The sequence below is a fragment of the Lissotriton helveticus genome, chromosome 9, assembly GCF_964261635.1.
Source record: "Lissotriton helveticus chromosome 9, aLisHel1.1, whole genome shotgun sequence".
NCBI lineage: Eukaryota > Metazoa > Chordata > Amphibia > Caudata > Salamandridae > Lissotriton > Lissotriton helveticus.
In genome coordinates, this window is record NC_136070.1 from 973,692,637 (window position 1) to 973,711,080 (window position 18,444).

General features: G+C 46.9%; 1 protein-coding gene across 1 annotated transcript in view; it reads left to right on the plus strand.

Annotated features, from left to right (window-relative positions):
- LOC144783338 (maestro heat-like repeat-containing protein family member 1) overlaps nucleotides 1–18,444 on the plus strand; it is a 112,869-nt gene that overhangs the window by 65,933 nt on the left and 28,492 nt on the right. Inside the window, exon 15 of the mRNA XM_078662363.1 lies at nucleotides 521–619. Within this exon, the coding sequence (XP_078518489.1) occupies nucleotides 521–619 (99 nt within the window). The remainder of the gene's footprint in view (nucleotides 1–520; nucleotides 620–18,444) is intronic.

Genomic DNA, 18,444 nt, shown 5'->3' on the forward strand with positions numbered 1-18,444 from the left:
CAAAAAAGACAACAAAGCTGTCTGTTTCTACCTATTGTCAGGGGGGGGTTCTCAAGGATTGAAGGGCAAAACCGAATCTGGTGTATTCCCTGCACAGTAGACTTGAGGAAGAAAGGAGAAGCCCTCCTGCTAAACAAATCTCACTCCTTCGTCACAAAGAAGGCTTGTGAACTGAACTTTCCTTGCAGTGCCTTTATGTGAACAGTAGAGAGAGAACCTAGTGACGGAGCACAGATAATGACTGAACTCTAATCTTCTTATCCAAAGATGCTTCTTCAGTCCCATGGTAAGAACACTCCAGCATATTTGTATAAGAGTATCCTTAAATCATGCTTTCTGGGCACTGAATATATTTGCTTTAGTAGTGGAGAATCATTCGCCAATGCCAGTTGTAAACACTGAAGGTCCAATCAAGAACCCCATCTTTAGCTTTTCTTTCTAATATGGAATCTCTTGTCCTAAATATCTGTGTTTGGTTAATGTTTCCCTGAGGCTGTGAGTTGTCTTTCATTCTTTGCAGGATATAGTAATTGGCTTTCAAACATGTGCCAGAGCTCATGAATTCGAATGCCGTCAAGTACTTGAAGAGTTCAATGGTTCCCTTTTAGCTACTGAGCGGGTAAGAACCATGCATCTCTTTCTGTGTCATATTTTGAACTTTTCCCAGCAGCAGCGGTTAACATTTGCAAAAGTGTATTTTAAAATTAGATAAAAGTTTACAAGGAAAAAAACAAAAATATGTCTAAAGACTTATGCGGTCTACAATACTGAAAACAAAAATGTATCAAATAGATGGCCAGTGCAGCCTCTCGTGCCTGATGTGTACATAACATTTGTTGAAAAAATATTGAAATTTGTATAAAAACATGTATTTTGAAGGCACTTATGATACTGTGGCGGGGTATCAAAATCAGAAGGTAGACCAAATCGTTTCAAAAAGGGTTTTATTTTTCCCAACACTTTTTTTCATCTACTAGATAGTCTTTCCCTAGCAAAGGTTCTTCCTGTTTGTAGATACGGGGGGGATGGTATGGTGAAATTCTCCTGGACCTGGCAAATCTTTTCTTCCCAGTCTCGAGGTCTCCGTATCAGAATGGTCGGAACCCAAAATAAAGCAAATAAAGAAAGGAGAATCAGGACGACAGTCCTACAATCTAAACCAGGGACCAGGGGAGTGAGGAAAACTATATCTCCCAGAGTGCACTGTGATGAACACTCAACGAACGTGAATGGCAGTGCACGTGAGGGTGTAAAGGACAACAGCGAGTATATACAAAATTAAGTATATACAAGGGGCTCCCACATATGGAGAGGAGCACGGGTTCACACAGTCGGGCGTTCCTTTCGTCCTACCCAGTCCAACACCTGGCCCCGTACCTGTTCAAGCCACGCTCCTCCCCTTGGCACGTGGCAGGGCGTGGGGTCGTTTGCCTCCTGGCGTTTCCGCGCTGGTTCCAGGTCCCGACCTCGTCTCCTCGCCGTCTCCTCCTTCTTCCAGTCTCCGGTTTCTCCCACTCGCTCTCCAGCTCGCGACTTCTTCCTCCTCGGGATACACGCCGCCTTCTTCCTTCCGGGAATCGTCTTCTTGAGATGGGCTGTACCATCTGACGTCAGTTGTGGGAGGAGTCTCGTCATGTACGAAGCTCCAATTAAAGGCGCCCGCACTTTGTTCTTCCTCAGAGCTTAATAAAGTTTGGTTTTGTGTTCTCCAGGGTTCCTGCTGAAATGGGATAAGAGGGGGTAAGTCGTCTGTGGCAGCCCACCATTCCCACACGTTCTTCCCTTCTTCACCTGGCTGGTCCGCCCCGTCACACACCTCCCCCCCTGGATTCTCCCGTTTGGGGAGACGAAAGACCTGGGACAGGTAGTCAGCATTGTTATTGTCTTTCCGTTTTTTTGTGGCGTACTTCAAACGCAAAGGCCTGTAAGGACAAGAACCAACAAAGTACACGTGAGTTTTGCCCTTGGTTTCTATACATCCATTTCAAGGGAGCGTGGTCAGTGTAGAGGATGAATGGCTTTCCCTCTAAATAATAGCGGAGTTTGTCGATAGCCCACTTAATGGCTAGACACTCCCGCTCTATCGTTGGATATTTGCATTCCCTGGGAAATAGTTTTCTGCTTACGTATAGAACGGGGTGCTCGTGTCCGTCCCCCCCCTACCTGAGATAACAAGGCCCCTATTCCTGTATTAGAAGCATCAGTGGCTAGGATGAACATTTTCTCAAAGTCAGGGGATATGAGAACTGGCTTTGTCGTGAGAAATTTCTTTAGTTCTCTAAATGCACCTAATACTTCTGCTGAAGGATTGAGAAGGGTTTTGGGTCTGACTTCTTTCCTAAGGAGATCTGTTAGGGGAGATGCTATCTCTGCGAATCCTGGAATGAACCTGCGGTAATATCCTATAAGGCCCAAGAATGCTCTAAGATCCCTTTTGGTTGTCGGAAAGGGTGTCTCTTCTATGGCCCTTACCTTCTCTGTTTGGGGAGTAATCGTTCCGTCACCCAACACGTAACCCAGGTATTTTACCTTCTGAAAGGCTCCTCGTGATTTTTTTTCATTCACGTGTAGGCCTGCGCGTTTGAGTGCTTCTAATATGATCACCAGGTGTTCCAGGTGTTGGGCCAGCTACTACTGTATACCAAGATATCGTCCAAATACGCAGAGCTAAAGGAAGGGTATGGACCTAGAATGTTATTCATCAGGCGTTGGAAAGTGGCAGGTGCCCCGTGGAGACTGAAGGGAAGAACGTTACATTCAAACAGAACCTCATCGGTGATAACTGGGCTTTTTACGGTCTTCTACACTGAGGGGCACCTGCCAATAACCCTTAGTGAGGTCGAATGTGGCGATATATGACGTGTCTCCGATCTTCTCAATTAATTCGTCTACCCGTGGGATTGGGTAAGCATCAAATGTGGAGATGTCGTTGAGAGCCCTGAAGTCCATGCAGAAACGCGTCGACCCATCTGGTTTCGGGACCATCACTATTGGCGAGGCCAAGTTGCTGTTAGAGGGACGAATTACCCCCAGCTTTAGCATCTCATGGACGTCACGTCTCACTGCTTCCCTCCTGGTGGCAGGTATTCTGTATGGCTTCTGTTTTACCAGCTTTCCCGGATGTGTCTCAATCTTATGCTCCTATTACAGGAAATAGCAATAAAAAGTGGCTACCAGCGCCTACCAGTGCTACATGTGACTAAATCTGCTGTGTCAAGCAAAGGAGGAATGAAGTGCAACCCAGATGAAAAGAAGAACCCTCAGGTACCCTCCGAAGATGGGTAGCCGTTTGTCTTCATTGGGTTTCTCGAGTTAGTGCATGTGGAAAACATCATACCAAGAAAAGGTGCAAATTAAAATGAGTATAGACCACTCCCTCAACCAACATTTTTAATAGAGGGGTGATTCGAACTCAATTAAAAACAATGTGCAAAAACGGACATCGAGAGTTAAGCAAGTTTGAGCTCCCTGTCCTAAAAAACGGTCGACATGTTTCAGCTATCTGGTCATTTTCGACCCAGCATTCCTCAGGATCGGAAATGTAAACTCACCCGACCGGGCAGTACACGCCCTAAAGTGCCTACTCACGGTGGGTGGATATTCACAAAAGACGCATAAATACCCACTTGAGGATCTATGTCTTGTGCAAACCTCAATTCAACGAGGTGTACGGAATCTGTAAAGAAACCCATAAAACACATATGAACAACAGACACTCCTCTATCATATGCATTTTACCAACACTTATACTTATTTAAAATTCGTTTAGTACTTTCGGACCCCATCGCTTGCCCAGTGACACAGTCAGATAAGTAAAGTGATGCGAAGTCCCACCACAAAAAACTTCAAACATTACCATAGCTGTTATGCTTAAACAGTGTATGTCTACCTTTGCTGTTGGCCTTACTTGCTCTGGTAGAGTTTACATTAATCCTCTGAGTATTTTTTCAGAGGTGAACAGTATAAGTCCCAAGTAAAACCTCTGACGTTTGTTCCACCTATGGTCGGGTTTACGGACTTTAAATTTAAAATTTGCAGAAATCCTTTGAGAAATGTGCGCAGTCTAGAAAGTCTATATATACAACTACATTCAGCCTTATGCACTAGAGACTGAAATCTCACATATATTCTAATCATGTCGTGTCAAAATGGCAACTCACTTGGTTATAATCCAATAATGATCTTACGTGTAATAAGGTCTGAAACTTTTCTTTTTGGGCTGTATTGTAGAGGGAGAGAAAACAAAGGAACAAAAGGAAACGTCCTTTAGAATACAAAGCTACCTCGACAGGTTGATTACCAAGAAATAGAAACATATTTATATTAAATATGTCAGGAGATGTCGTTAGCTTATCTCTCCTGAATAAAAAGACTTACTTCAAATCTCCCCAAATGAAGACTCCATAAGACCGTGGTGATGGATATCTTCACGGCAGCACCTGTTAGAAGTTGGACGAGGTTGTAATTTAAACCTGTTATAATACACTCGCCCTGCTCAGTTCAAAAAGCCCCTCACTACCATTCGGAGGCGTTAAAGATTTCATTAAGTATTGTCTTGAGGGAGACGCCAATGTTTTTAATGAGGAAACTTTCGAAAACACAATAATCGTCACAGGTACAATTGCGAGGTGACTAATATATTTTGTAAACCATCACTCGGTCGAGCGGTAAAGTAATTTAATGAGCCATTAATAAGTGTTATAAACAACCACTCGGTAGAGCGGTAAAATAGTCCAATAAGCCTCTTCAAGTCGTCAAAAATAGGGGTTAAAAACGCGCAATGGCGAAACCACTTACTATTAGGCTGACGACTCCCCGTATTTCCACCTAGGTTCGGCTCATCCACGGCTCGGAAGACGATTCGGGCCGCGGTTGAGACCGGTCTTATCACTTCCTGAATGGGCGTGGTTATCATGACAAATTACCACGTGATCGGGGCAGCAACACAACTTTATTCATTTAAAGGCTCAGTACCACAGTACACTCTCTACCCTACACCGTAGTATTCAAATTCCTGAAAAGGTGTATTAATTAACAGAGACCCATTAGCCAGTGGCGTCTCTCTTCAGATAAAGGTAACGTATCCTTATAAAAAATATTAACAGAAAAGACATATTTGATATCTCTTCATAGGATTAAGTCAAGGTTCTATACACACATGTTACCAGGAAATGGAATAATACCGGGGTCCTCAGAGGTAAAGAGATAATATCACAGATCATTGTACATAAAACCAGGTGGCACTCAATGTAAGGAAATACCTGGTAACCTCACTTTTTGTACCGGCGGGTCAGATTAGCGCTTCATCACTGTCCCCCACGGTACCTCATCATTAAGACCTTGCCGATGGGTTGCCAAACGGTGTACCCACCTTTGCTCCTTTTCAAACAGGGTACTCTCATTGCTATATTCCAAATGTTCTATAATCGACCATTTGACATCATTCGGGCTATGTCCTTTCTCCAAATAATGCGCTGTCAATTTTGTTGTATTTCTCTGGCATCTGATATTACTGCGGTGTTCCCCTATGCGCAGTTTAATTTTTCGCATGGTCATGCCCACATAACGGAGCATACAGGGGCACACTATCAGATAAACCACATTGCATGTGTTACAGTTTGTATGACTCCTCAGATGCCAGGTTTAGAACTTTAGAAAAAGATCTTCCTTTACCCCCCCTGCACATTTAGTACCTGCAGAACTAATTGCCTTCGAACAGGCAGTGTTCCGTGAAGTTGAACTAGTGGAAGAACCTACAATGTTAAAAAATCTTTCTGGAGCACAATACAAAGCAATCGAATCATTTAGAAATGATCCCGACACAACGATTAAGAGTGCCCTATATCGTTGTGCCCTATATGTGGTATCACGAATGGTCTCGATTACTCTGTAGGGGCCCATAGACTCACTTTTGAATTTGCTGGTAGTAGATGGGAGAAGTACCCACGCCCAGTCTCCAACGGCTAGCATTCTCAGCTTCTTCCCGCGATCGTAATACTTCTTCTGTTAGGCTTGATTTTTTTCCAGATTGGAGTAGGCGAGATCTCGTAATTTTCCCAATCTTGACCGTAGTTGTTGTGTATATTCTAGCAATGAGCGCTGTTCCTGCTCTTCTTCCGTCTCCCATGCCTCTTTGGTCATCTCAAGCCAGGATCTCGGCTGTCTTCCGTAGACGAGTTCAAATGATGAACAGCCTAGGCTACTTTGTATTTGGGATCGTAATACATAGAGAGCCAATGGCAGGAGGCGGTCCCATTCACGTCCTTCTGCAGTGAGAATCTTCTTTAAGGTAGTCTTCAGTGATTGATTATATCTCTTGACGAACCCGTCCGTTTGGGGATGATAGACTGATGTCCGCAGATGATGCACGTCTAGGGTTCTGCATACCTCTTTCATCAGGCGGGACATACAAGGGGTTCCTTGGTCTGTCACTACTTCTTTGGGGAATCCGACCCTGGAGAATAATTCCATGAAAATCTCAGCTATGGTTTTGGTGGTAGGTGTCCGGAGGGGAAATGCTTCTATGAACCTGGTGGCATAATCCATGATGACTAGGGCGTAAAGATGTCCTCTAGCTGATTTGGGTAACGGCCCTATCAGGTCCATCCCGACCCTTTCAAAGGGGGTTCCGATAATAGGCATAGGACATAGGGGCGCTGCGGTCAGTCGGTGGGTGTTTTTCTTCTGGCATATTTCGCAAGTCATGCAATACTTCTGTATGTCCTTATAAATGCCGGGCCAGAAGAAATGTCTCAGCACATTTTCAGACATCTTCTCTTTTCCTGCATGTCCGGCTGTGAGATGGGCATGAGAGAAGAACAGAATCTGTTCTCGGAAGGGCAGGGGAACCAATAGCTGTGTGGGTCCTTCCTTTTCCCCCTCTCGGTATAAGAGCTCATTTCTAATTATAAAACGGGGATAAGTGAGGCTCTGGTTATTCTGAGTCACATGAGCGTCTTCCCAGGCATTAAAGAGTGTATTGTCATTAGCTTGGGAAAATCGGAAGCTGCGATCTATCAGCCAAGGGTCTTGGGTTATTAGGGCCGGAGCAGGGCTATCCACACCACCTCTCTCCCCACCTATTTTACCCTGGAACAGGGAAAGAAAACCGGGATTATCCACCCCCGGGATAATATCTTCAGGAAGGTTATCAACTACTCCCACTTTTACTGTACAGGCACCTTTCTCTATGGGATACATGGTGACTAAGGCCACGGGGTAGGGCTTAAAGTCTCCATGCACACACCGGATATGTACTATCATTCCTGGGAGGTTTTGGTTGGGTAGTATGAGACTTTTCTGCACTACGGATTGCTTACAACCTGAATCTAAAAGTGCTTTTACTGATTTGCCATTCATCCTTACACTCACATTAAAGGATGCTCCCATCTCGGCTGAATACAGAACCGCTTTTGGCAGGTACCCGACTTCCATTGGCTCCTCAGCAGGCTTTCTTCTGGGGCACATGCGGGCAATGTGGCCCCATTCGCCACATTCGAAACACTGGTGCCCCCGAACAGGTGGCAAGTCTATTCGAACGTTTTTAGGTCTGGGATGTTCTATTAGCGGTTTTGTCTTCTTCTCTGCTTTGGCTGGTATACTGGTTTTATGTGTCTTCTCTGGGTCCCACCCCATAGTCCGGGGCTGTCCTCTGTTGTAATTTGCTGCCATTTCAATTGCCTCTTCTACTAAAAGGTTGGAATGTTGCTTTAGCCATCTTTGTGTGGCATATGGTAGAGCCTCCATGAATTGCTCCAAATAGATTTTCGCCATGACTTCTTCTTTGGTGCTAGTGAGGAGTTGTAACCACTTATCTGTAGCCATCGTTAGGCAAAAAAACAGCGTTTTGGGATTCTCCCCCCGGTGTCCCTCGCTCTTTTCGAAAGCGTACTCTATACGCTTCGGCGTCTAATCCGAGTTGGTCCAATATTAACGCCTTTATATCTTGGTAGCTTGTGTTTCCAGCGGGGTTAGCTACTTGGTGTGCGAACTGTGCTTCGCTTGTAAGTAGAGGTGCCAAAAAGAAGGGCCATTTGTCTTCGGGCCATCCGCACGCTCTGGCCGCTCTTTCGAAATTCACTAAAAACGCATCTGGGTCTTCCCCTGGTACGTATTTCTGGAGAGCTATTCCTGTGGGATTTGGAACATGTGCCCTTCTCTCCGTGGGCGCTAGGGTACCTGGGTCTAATGGGGCTTGTTGTAGACTTTCTATGTGGGCTGTTATGGTGTTTTGGAACAACTCACGATCCGCTTGGGCAGATGACATCTGCCTTTCAACAGCCCACTCTAACTTTTCTTGTCCTTTAATCATGTGTTGCATAAGGGCGTCCATCTTGGTGTGGCAGACGGACTGAGATGACGATCCCACTTCTGACACCAATTCTGGCGGAGTATCAAAATCAGAAGGTAGACCAAATCGTTTCAAAGAGGGTTTTATTTTTACCAAAACTTTTTTTCGTGTACAAGATAGTCTTTCCCTAGCAAAGGTTGCGGGATCCGTCTTGTTCTTCCTGTTTGTAGATACGGGGGGGGAGGGTATGGTGAACTTCTCCTGGACCTGGTGAATCTTTTCTTCCCAGTCTCGAGGTCTCCGTATCAGAATGGTCGGAACCCAAAATAAAACAAATAAAGAAAGGAGAATCAGGACGACCGTCCTACAATCTTAAACCTAAACCAGGGACCAGGGACCAGGGGAGTGAGGAAAACTATATCTCCTAGAGTGCACTGTGATGAACACTCAACGAACGTGAATAGCAGTGCACGTGAGGGCGTAAAGGACAACAGCGAGTATATACAAAATTAAGTATATACAAGGGGCTTGCACATATGGAGAGGAGCACGGGTTCACACAGTCGGGCGTTCCTTTCGTCCAACCCAGCCTGCCACCTTGCCCCGTACCTGTTCAAGCCACGCTCTTCCCCTGGGAACGTGGCAGGGCGACTCGTGGGATCGTTGGCCTCCTGGCGTTTCTGCGCTGGTTCCAGGTCCAGACCTCGTCTTCTCGCCGTCTCCTCCTTCTTCCAGTCTCCGGTTTCTCCCACTCGCTCTCCAGCTAGTGACTTCTTCCTCCTCGGGATACACGCCGCCTTCTTCCCTCCGGGAATCCGCTTCTTGAGATGGGCTGTACCATCTGACGTCAGTTGTGGGAGAAGTCTCGTCATGTACGAAGCTCCAATTAAAGGCGCCCGCACTTTGTTCTTCCTCATAGCTTAATAAAGTTTGGTTTTGTGTTCTCCAGGGTTTCTGCTGAAATGGGATAAGAGGGGGTAAGTCGTCTGTGGCAGCCCACCATTCCCGCACGTTCTTCCCTCCTTCATCCGGCTGGTCCACCTGTCACAGATACCAAATGCAACAACCTCTTAAATTCACCATTAATGACAAGTAATTCAAGATTCACTTCCTCCTTTGGATTACTCATGACTTCAGAAGTGATAGAGCACAGACGGAAAGGCCGCTCTCCAAGACAACTCATATTTAGGAATGTGGGTGTTCAATACAAGACCGGGTCTAAGACCAGGCCCTGGACTGAAGGGTGGTGGGGTGCAGAGGACCAAACGTCAGGCATGGGTAAAGGCTGGGCTCTATATCCCCAGAATACAGAATACAGTTACATTGAGGAATGGGACAGGGATAAGAATATATTTAATAGCACACAGCTTACTGTGTTCAAAACCGCTGCTGAAAAAGTGACTTGTCCTGGCCAGGAGGCAACTGGTACTGACCCTGGTGTGTTTTGTTACAGGATTACCAGTCCTCTCTTTTGGCAAGGTGGAGGGGACTTCATAAGGTCAACGTGAACAACCCACCCTGACAAATGGCAGTGTATTGCAGTGTGATTGCATTATACGGTGTGAGAGCATAGTTCTGATAGCATCCAATGCTATGTTGGCTAAAATACTGCTTCCAAGTTTTTCAAATCAAATCGGAGCGCTCAGTCAGATCTCATTTGAAGCAAGCCTGCCTATAAGACCCGTCAATGAGATCTTACATGGGACTGAGAGGGGCTGCAAGCAAGACAGGAAAAGTTGGGGAATAAGCTGCAGAGGGCTGCATTCTTCTCTGCAGGTTTTGTCCTCACCGAGCAGAAACACGTGGTTTACTTGTGTACTTTCTTTCTGGTCTCCTCCTTTGACTTTGTACACCTGCTCATGTTTAACAGCGTGAACACTGTAATAATAATAAATTACGTTCTGATAGATACATCTGCCGTGTGGATTCCTCACCTTGTGAATATCCCCCTTGCGTCAGCAACGTTCGGAAATTTTCTTCGTAGCACGCCGACGTGGACGACGTCACAGGAGTACGACCTCGCGCGTGACTTCGCCTGACGTCACCGACTCCTTATTAGGCCCACGCCGGCGTGATGACGTCAGTTCCCTTTTTTCCGCGTCTTCGACGCTAACGGTTTTCGGGATCTTCTGCGATACTTAGTATCTGACTATTATTTAATCATTACTGTTTCTCCTTTGCGACTTATTTCTTCATCAAGGATGTCGTCGAGGAAGACAGGATTTAAACAATGCGGATCTTGTGCCCGCATGATGTCAATCACCGACCCACATAGCGATTGTTTGTGGTGTCTGGGTTCAGACCACGACGTTAAGAACTGTCGATCTTGTTTTAAGATGAACCCAAAGGCGCTTCGAGAGCGTGAAGCAAAACTACTTCTCGCGAAGGTAAAGGGAAGAGATGCTGGGAGATCTTCGAGGTCAACGTCGAGACGCTCGAAGTCGAGGCAAATGTCTCGATCGAAGTCGAGGTCGGCGTCGAGGTCCAGAGCGCGGTCGAGATCCAGAGCGAGGTCGAGGTCCAGAGAGAGATCTAGATCTGGATTCAAGTCGGCTTCGGGTCACGCTTCGAGCTCCTCGAGGAAAAAGCACAAGAGGAGGAAGCACAGCTCGAAACATCATTCAGGGAAGGAATCTTCTGATTCGAAGAAGAAGTCTCGCAAACACCATAAGGACTTCGTTTCTCCTGCTCAGTCAGTCAGGGGTTCCCCGACTCCGGAACCGGAACCGGATCCGGTATCTTTACATTCTTCAGAACATGAGGAGGAAGAAGAGGTGATTCCTCAGACTCCGGCTCCGATGGAGACTCCTGTGGACCCAGAAGGTCAGAATGAACCTGTGTCGGAACGACCTCCTTTAGAGCATCCGGTAGGTTCGTACCCTCCCTTTCCTGGTCCTGGTCAGGACCCCTCTCATTTTCTCAATGCGATGTTTGGAGTATATTCCAGGGCGATGTACCCCGCTGGAGCACCTGTTGGTCCCATGGGTCCATTATCGTACAATTTGGGCATTCCTCAGTCGTACGCCCCAGCTCCATTTATGCCTTTTATGCCGGCGCCTCTTACACCTTGGCTCGGTACGGCACCGCCGAGGTCTTCGACTCCGCATGCGGCTTCGCCGACTCCGGATCGACCTCGTAGTTTGGATCGAGGTTCCACACCTGTCCGTGAGTCTCGTCCTCCTGCTGCCCCGGCTCCTCGCTCGACGTCGAATCCGGCTCTGTCGGAGTCGTTACCGAATCCATCGACTTCGATTCGAATAGAGTGGTCGAGACGAAGGGCTCAGCGTCTTCTGGAAGAAAAGGGAGATGAAGATTCAGATGTGGAAGAGGGTGAGCTTCTTGATCATGATGATGACTTTGAAGACCTACGTGATGCTAGTGGTCTGGAGCTCTCTCCTGAGTGGGGTTTACCTTCAGCTTCTGATGCTCCTTCTAGGGACGTGGCGCCATATCACGTCGTTATTAGGAAGGGTGCAGATCTTCTCAACTTGAAACTACCCACGGTTGAGTACAAGCCCAACATCCTTACTGAAGTTTTGCACTCTCCCTCTTCTATTGTTGAACCTACACTGCCGTTCACTGATGCCTTAACGGATCCAATAAAAGAGATTTGGAAGAGACCGTTGTCTGCTCCTGCAGTTTCGAGATCTATTGCAAGACGCTATAGGGTGGCTCCTGATGACCCTGCGTTCCTCTCTTCGCACCCCTCTCCAGAAAGTCTTGTGGTGCAGGCGGCATGTTCTAACAGGGCTGCAGGTTCTTTCCCTCAAGTACCAGCGGACAAAGAATCAAAAAAGTTGGATCAGTCTGCAAAGAAGACTTTCTCTTCAGGGAGCATGGCTCTTAAATCAGCTAATGCTACTTGCCTTTTAGGAAGATATGTCCATGCATTGATGGATTCTGTGAAACAGTTATCACCTAAGCTTCCTGAGGAAGATAGAAAGAACTTTAATGAGGTGGTCTCAGACACTCAGGCTGCTGCACGCATGGTTATTCAGAGTGGCATGGATACAGTTGATTCTGTTGCCAGGATTATGGGCTCTTCTATTGCGATCAGGAGGGCCGCGTGGTTAAAATCCTCTGATTTGTCTGCGGATGTGCAATCTACGTTGCTGGACTTACCTTTTGAAGGGACTGGCCTTTTTGGTAAAAAGGCGGATGTCGCCTTGGAAAGGTTTAAAGATAGCCGTGCTACTGCAAGATCTTTGGGTCTCCAGATGAGAGGGTCGACAACTAGAAAGTTTAGAGGCTTTGGTAGATCCTCTTTTCGTCCCTTCAGACAAGGTCAACAACAACAGCAGCAACAGCAGAACCCTCTATATAAGTCCTATAGAGGTAGACAGAAGGGTCGTGGACGTGGGCGTCAAGTCTCCTCTTCCTCCACTTCCTCCAATAATACCCAACCCCACCCGCATCAGCAAAGCAGCCCTAGATCCACCATTCTGGATCATGTGGGGCCAGTAGGGGGTCGGCTTACTCATTTTCTACGAGATTGGGAATCGGTTACATCAGATCTTTGGGTTCTCAATCTCGTAGAGAATGGGTATGCACTTCCTTTTCAGGAGTTCCCTCCCAATTACTCTCCTTGCCAAGGTTATTGTTCAGAGGACCACCTGCTGCTCCTGCAGGAAGAAATCCTGGCTCTGTTCCGAAAGGGTGCAATAGAGGTGGTTCCAGAGCAGGAGAGGGGTCAAGGGTGCTACTCCCGGTATTTCTTGATTCCCAAGAAGGATGGCAGGCTTCGGCCAATCCTGGATCTCAGGATTCTGAACCTCTTTCTCAAGCAGGAGAAGTTCAAAATGCTCACCCTTGCTCAGGTTCTTCAAGCGCTGATGGAAGAAGACTGGATGGTGTCGATCGACTTGCAGGATGCGTATTTTCACATCCCCATTCTGAAGTCGCACAGGAAGTATCTCCGTTTTACGGTGGGATCGCAGCACTACCAGTTTGCGGTCCTTCCGTTTGGACTTACTACTGCGCCTCGTGTTTTCACCAAGGTGATGGCAGTGGTGGCTGCGCATCTCAGGAGATCGGGGATACCTGTGTTCCCCTATCTGGACGACTGGCTGATCAAAGCAGAGTCGTCAGAGAGAGTGCTCCATCATCTGCAAGAGACAACCCAGTTGTTGTACAGGTTGGGTTTTTCGATAAATGTACCCAAGTCTCACCTGGTGCCCTCCCAGCGCAACCTGTTCATAGGTGCGGTACTGGACACTACTGTGTGTCGTGCATTCCCTCCACCTCAAAGGATTCGCGACATACAGGAAATTATTCCTTTATTTTTCAATGGAGCGGTTGTTCCAGTCCTGAAGGTCCTTCGTCTGCTCGGTCTGATGGCTTCTTGCATTCTGTTGGTCAGTCATGCACGCTGGCACATGAGGGCACTCCAGTGGTGCCTCCGCAGGCAGTGGTATCAACACAATGGAGATCTCAGGAAGTCAGTAAGGATCTCCAGAGAAGCTGCAGCGGATCTGTCTTGGTGGGGCGTGGAAGGCAATCTGTCTCAAGGAAAGCCTTTTCAACTGCCTCCATCAGTGGCCACAGTGATAACGGATGCATCCACTCTCGGGTAGGGTGCTCATCTGGGTGACCCGGAGATCAAGGGCTTTTGGTCTCCAGAAGAAAGGTTGCTTCACATCAACCTTCTAGAATTGCGGGCGATACGTTTGGCGCTCAAGGCCTTCCTCCCTTCCCGTCGCGGTCGGTCGGTTCAAGTCCTGACGGACAACACGACCGCGATGTGGTACATCAACAAGCAGGGAGGAGTAGGGTCACAGTGTCTCTGCAGAGAGGCTCTGCGTCTCTGGTCCTGGGTTCAGGACCATCAGATTTGTCTGATGGCAAATCATCTGGCCGGGGTTCTGATTGTTCGTGCGGACAGTCTCAGTCGGCAGCTCTCTGCGGACCACGAGTGGAGGCTTCACCCGGAGGTGGTTCACGACATCTTTCAGATGTGGGGGGCTCCTCGGGTGGACCTGTTTGCCACTCGCGAGAATGCTCACTGCCCGTCGTTCTGCAGTCTCCAGTATCCGTTGCAAGGAGCCTTGGGGGACGCGTTTCAGTTGAGTTGGGGAAATCAACTCCTTTACGCGTTTCCTCCCATACCCTTGATTCCTCGGGTTCTGAGGCAGATTCGCCAAGACCGGGCCCAAGTCATATTGATCGCCCCGGATTGGCCAAGAAGGGTGTGGTACACAGACCTTCTCCACCTCTCCTCTCACCCGCCGCTCCGTCTCCCTCACAGGGCAGACCTCCTCTCTCAGATGGAGGGGCAGGTTCTACACCCCCACCTCCAGACATTACACCTTCATGCCTGGAGATTGAACGGGGCAACTTGAGTTCTTTTTCTCTCCCTCACGATGTGGTGGATGTCATTCTTTCTGCCAGGCGCGACTCCACTAAGTCCATTTATTCCTATAGGTGGTCTAAATTTGTTTCTTGGTGCAGGGAGAGGGATGTTGACCCTTTGAAGGCTCATTTATCTGATATTTTACAATTTGCTCTTTCTCTGGCGCAGCAAGGTTTTGCTGTGGCCACGGTCAAGGGGTATCTTTCGGCCTTATCGGCGTTTCTCTGTTTACCGGATCAGCCCTCTCTTTTTAAATCTCCGGTGGTTTTAAGGTTCTTGAGGGGTCTAACGAATATGTTCCCTCCTACTCCTTTTGTTGTTCCTCATTGGGATTTGAATCTTGTGCTGACCTTCTTAATGGGTTCTCTCTTCGAACCCTTGCACAAGTGTCCATTGAGGCTTCTTTCTTTTAAAACGATCTTCCTCGTTGCAATCACCTCGGCAAGGAGAGTAAGTGAGCTTCAGGCTCTTAGTTCCAAGCCCCCATTCCTGACCATTCATGCTGAAAGGATGGTTCTCAGGACCAGGGCTGCTTTTCTGCCTAAGGTGGTTACTCCCTTCCATCTTGGAAGGTCCATTACCCTTCCTATCTTCTATCCTCCCCCTCACCCTTCTAAGGAGGAAGAGAGACTGCACCGTCTGGACCCTAAGAGGGCGGTGTCTTTCTATCTGGACAGGACTAAAGACTTCCGGGTGGACGACCAGCTGTTTGTTGGTTTTGCTGGCTGTCGGAAGGGCAGAGCGGTGCACAAGCGCACACTTTCCAGGTGGATAATCCTGTGAATCAAGATCTGCTACTCCCTTGCGGGTAAGGACCCTCCTGAGGGTATTAGAGCACATTCAACTAGAGCAAAGTCTGCAACATCTGCTTTGTCTAGAGGTGTACCTGTTGAGGACATTTGCAGAGCCGCGACTTGGGCCTCCCTCCACACTTTCGCGAAGCACTACTGCTTGGATACCGAGGTGAGGAGGGACGGCCACTTCGCGCGCTCTGTTCTCCAAGATTTCCTGGTGTAGCGGAGTGGACACCCTCCTCCGGGAGTGGGGACTGCTGTGGGACTCTATTCACAAGGTGAGGAATCCACACGGCAGATGTATCTATCAGAAGAACAAGTTACTTACCTTCGGTAACGCTTTTTCTGGTAGATACAATATCTGCCTGTGGATTCCTCACATGCCCACCCGCCTCCCCGTTGTCCACTCTGCTATACCTGGTCTTTCTGTATATATGGATTATGCTATTGCTTTGATTTTGTTTTATATGTACTGTGTACATTGTATATTTGCATATTTGCTATCGTTGGTCCGTCCGTGTGCCTCGAAGGCACGGAAAAAAGGGCGGAACTGACGTCATCACGCCGGCGTGGGCCTAATAAGGAGTCGGTGACGTCAGGCGGAGTCACGCGCGAGGTCGTACTCCTGTGACGTCGTCCACGTCGGCGTGCTACGAAGAAAATTTCCGAACGTTGCTGACGCAAGGGGGATATTCACAATGTGAGGAATCCACAGGCAGATATTGTATCTACCAGAAAAAGCGTTACCGAAGGTAAGTAACTTGTTCTTTTCATTTATAGGTCTTGGAGCTGTATTTTTGTCGTTTCATAGCGTTGCCACATGTCTTGAAGATACTATTTTTAATAAATTATTAACCCAGGCACAAATAAATATCACGTAGGCCCAGGGCTTTAAGTGGGCTGGGCCTTGCTGGTGCACCAGCTGTTCTAAAAACCATGTGCGGGGACGGCTCCTTATCAGGCTCTCTATTTGCTCACATCCTCTGGGCAGAAACCTCAGTTTTATCTGACTCCTGTTTTCCCTGAAATGTCTGCTCTGACCCCGCTGCTTGAAGAACTAATGTTCATTGCTGCTGACAAGCCTGGCTCTTTTTCCAGTGCAGCGCACTGTGCAGAACAGCAAGCACTTTCTAATATAATGCAGAGTACATCATTACAGTGTTCACCACAAATGACGTTAACTTTCATTGTCCTAACTGGAGAAGGTTTCTACCCTTCATACGCTTATATACTTTTACAGTCAAGGCAACTATGATACTTACATGCTGTTGTTACACAAAAGGATATATTCCCCAGCCAGGGCAATCCAAGGCCACGTTATGCTGTTCTCTGTTTTTTAATCTGTCAGTTTATATAGAGCGAGCTTTGTCCGGGGGCACTAAAGCACTTTACATGTAAACAATACGTTTTGCAGGAAGAAATGCTTTGAGTGTGTAATCACACCGGGAAACCTCTTGGAGTAGCTGTGCGCCTTACAAATTCAAAATAATAATATTAATAATTGGAACATGCATTTTGTTACAAGCCAATGTTGCTAAAAAGAAGTTGCCCTGAAAAAATAGTTATGAGGGAAAGGCAAGGAATTTACTTGAATATCCTTCTTTAAAAACAGGAAAAAATAGGAGAGGGCCTATTTAAACTAACCTTTGCAAATCCACCCTTTGAGAGAGAAAAGACATAAAAGGAAACAAATTATTTGAAAAGGACCAAGCATGTTTACCCTCAGATATAGCCAACAGAAAAACATAATATTGACAAAGCCGACAGCCCTGGCATGTTGTATATGCAATGTTACTTGCTGCAGTATATATCTGGATGCAATGACAGAAGCACCAAAATATCAGTGGGGCGGCACACTATGCAAAAGTACATATTTCTAGCTTAAGTGTCTTAAGCCACATGCTTATTTATATCTGCCTCGCTTTTTTGAGAGACCCACCAGTGTTTTTTCATCCCACATAGGCCCTTCGTCGCAGGCCAGGGTGTATTTCACAAAGCATGCCCTGAACAGTAACTTGCTACATTCCATTTATTTTCTTTCTGAGCATGATGAACTGGAAACTGTGGTAAATGTTTATGCATCTGGTAATTCTGAATTATTCAAAGCTGGGAGAAGCATAGTGATATCGTGTTGGATATTTGCATAATGCACCCTGGCAGCTGGGGTTGTTGCAAATTGCTTAGGGGCTTTGTTTCAATTATTTTGTGGCTAATCTTGTTAATTGTTCTCTGATTCTAACTCCTGTGGCCTTGCACCCCCCACACTCCAGTGGAACTGAAAGTGCAAGCGATTAATTGTCCCTGGCCACTGCCCAATCTGCAGGTAGGGCCTTTCAGTGCATAACGTGGCGCACACTATGCGAACATCTGCAATTTTTCTTAGAAAGTAAATGTGGGTGAAAAGGTTGGCATGTGTATGGAAATGAGTGGCAAACCCTACGGTACCACACTATAAACATTTTGGCAAAAGTGGAAGTTATTTTACAATCATTATCTCATCTGAAGAAACTTTCTACATATGTTTCTTTTGTTAAATGGGATTATACTGTAATTGCATGTACAGGTGATTTTCCTAAGATTACCTTTGTACTCGTGTGCTGCTTTTGTGGGCATTGTCCCATGGGCATGATGACATGTTGCACATATATTAGCACTTATAATTTCTGCATCTACAATTTTGTCCACTGCCCCTATATCGTGGCCAAAGCACACGCAGCCATTTTCTTTAATGGGCATGCTGCTACCACCGATTCATAAACCACAATATCTGCTTGGTCGCTCTAGCTTGCTCTCTGCCTCACTCTGAGAACGGGGAAGAGAACACATGTGCACTGGCAAAGGCAAAGCATTGTAGCGCTATTCAAGTATCTCAAATTGAGACGTACTGCATCTAGTATATGGGCTTACGCCTGCCCATAAGGTTCCGACTTGCTGCCACCATCGTCGCTCTTCAATTTTGTCCACATAATTCCACTGCATACTATGCCACATATCTCCACTACACAACTTCAT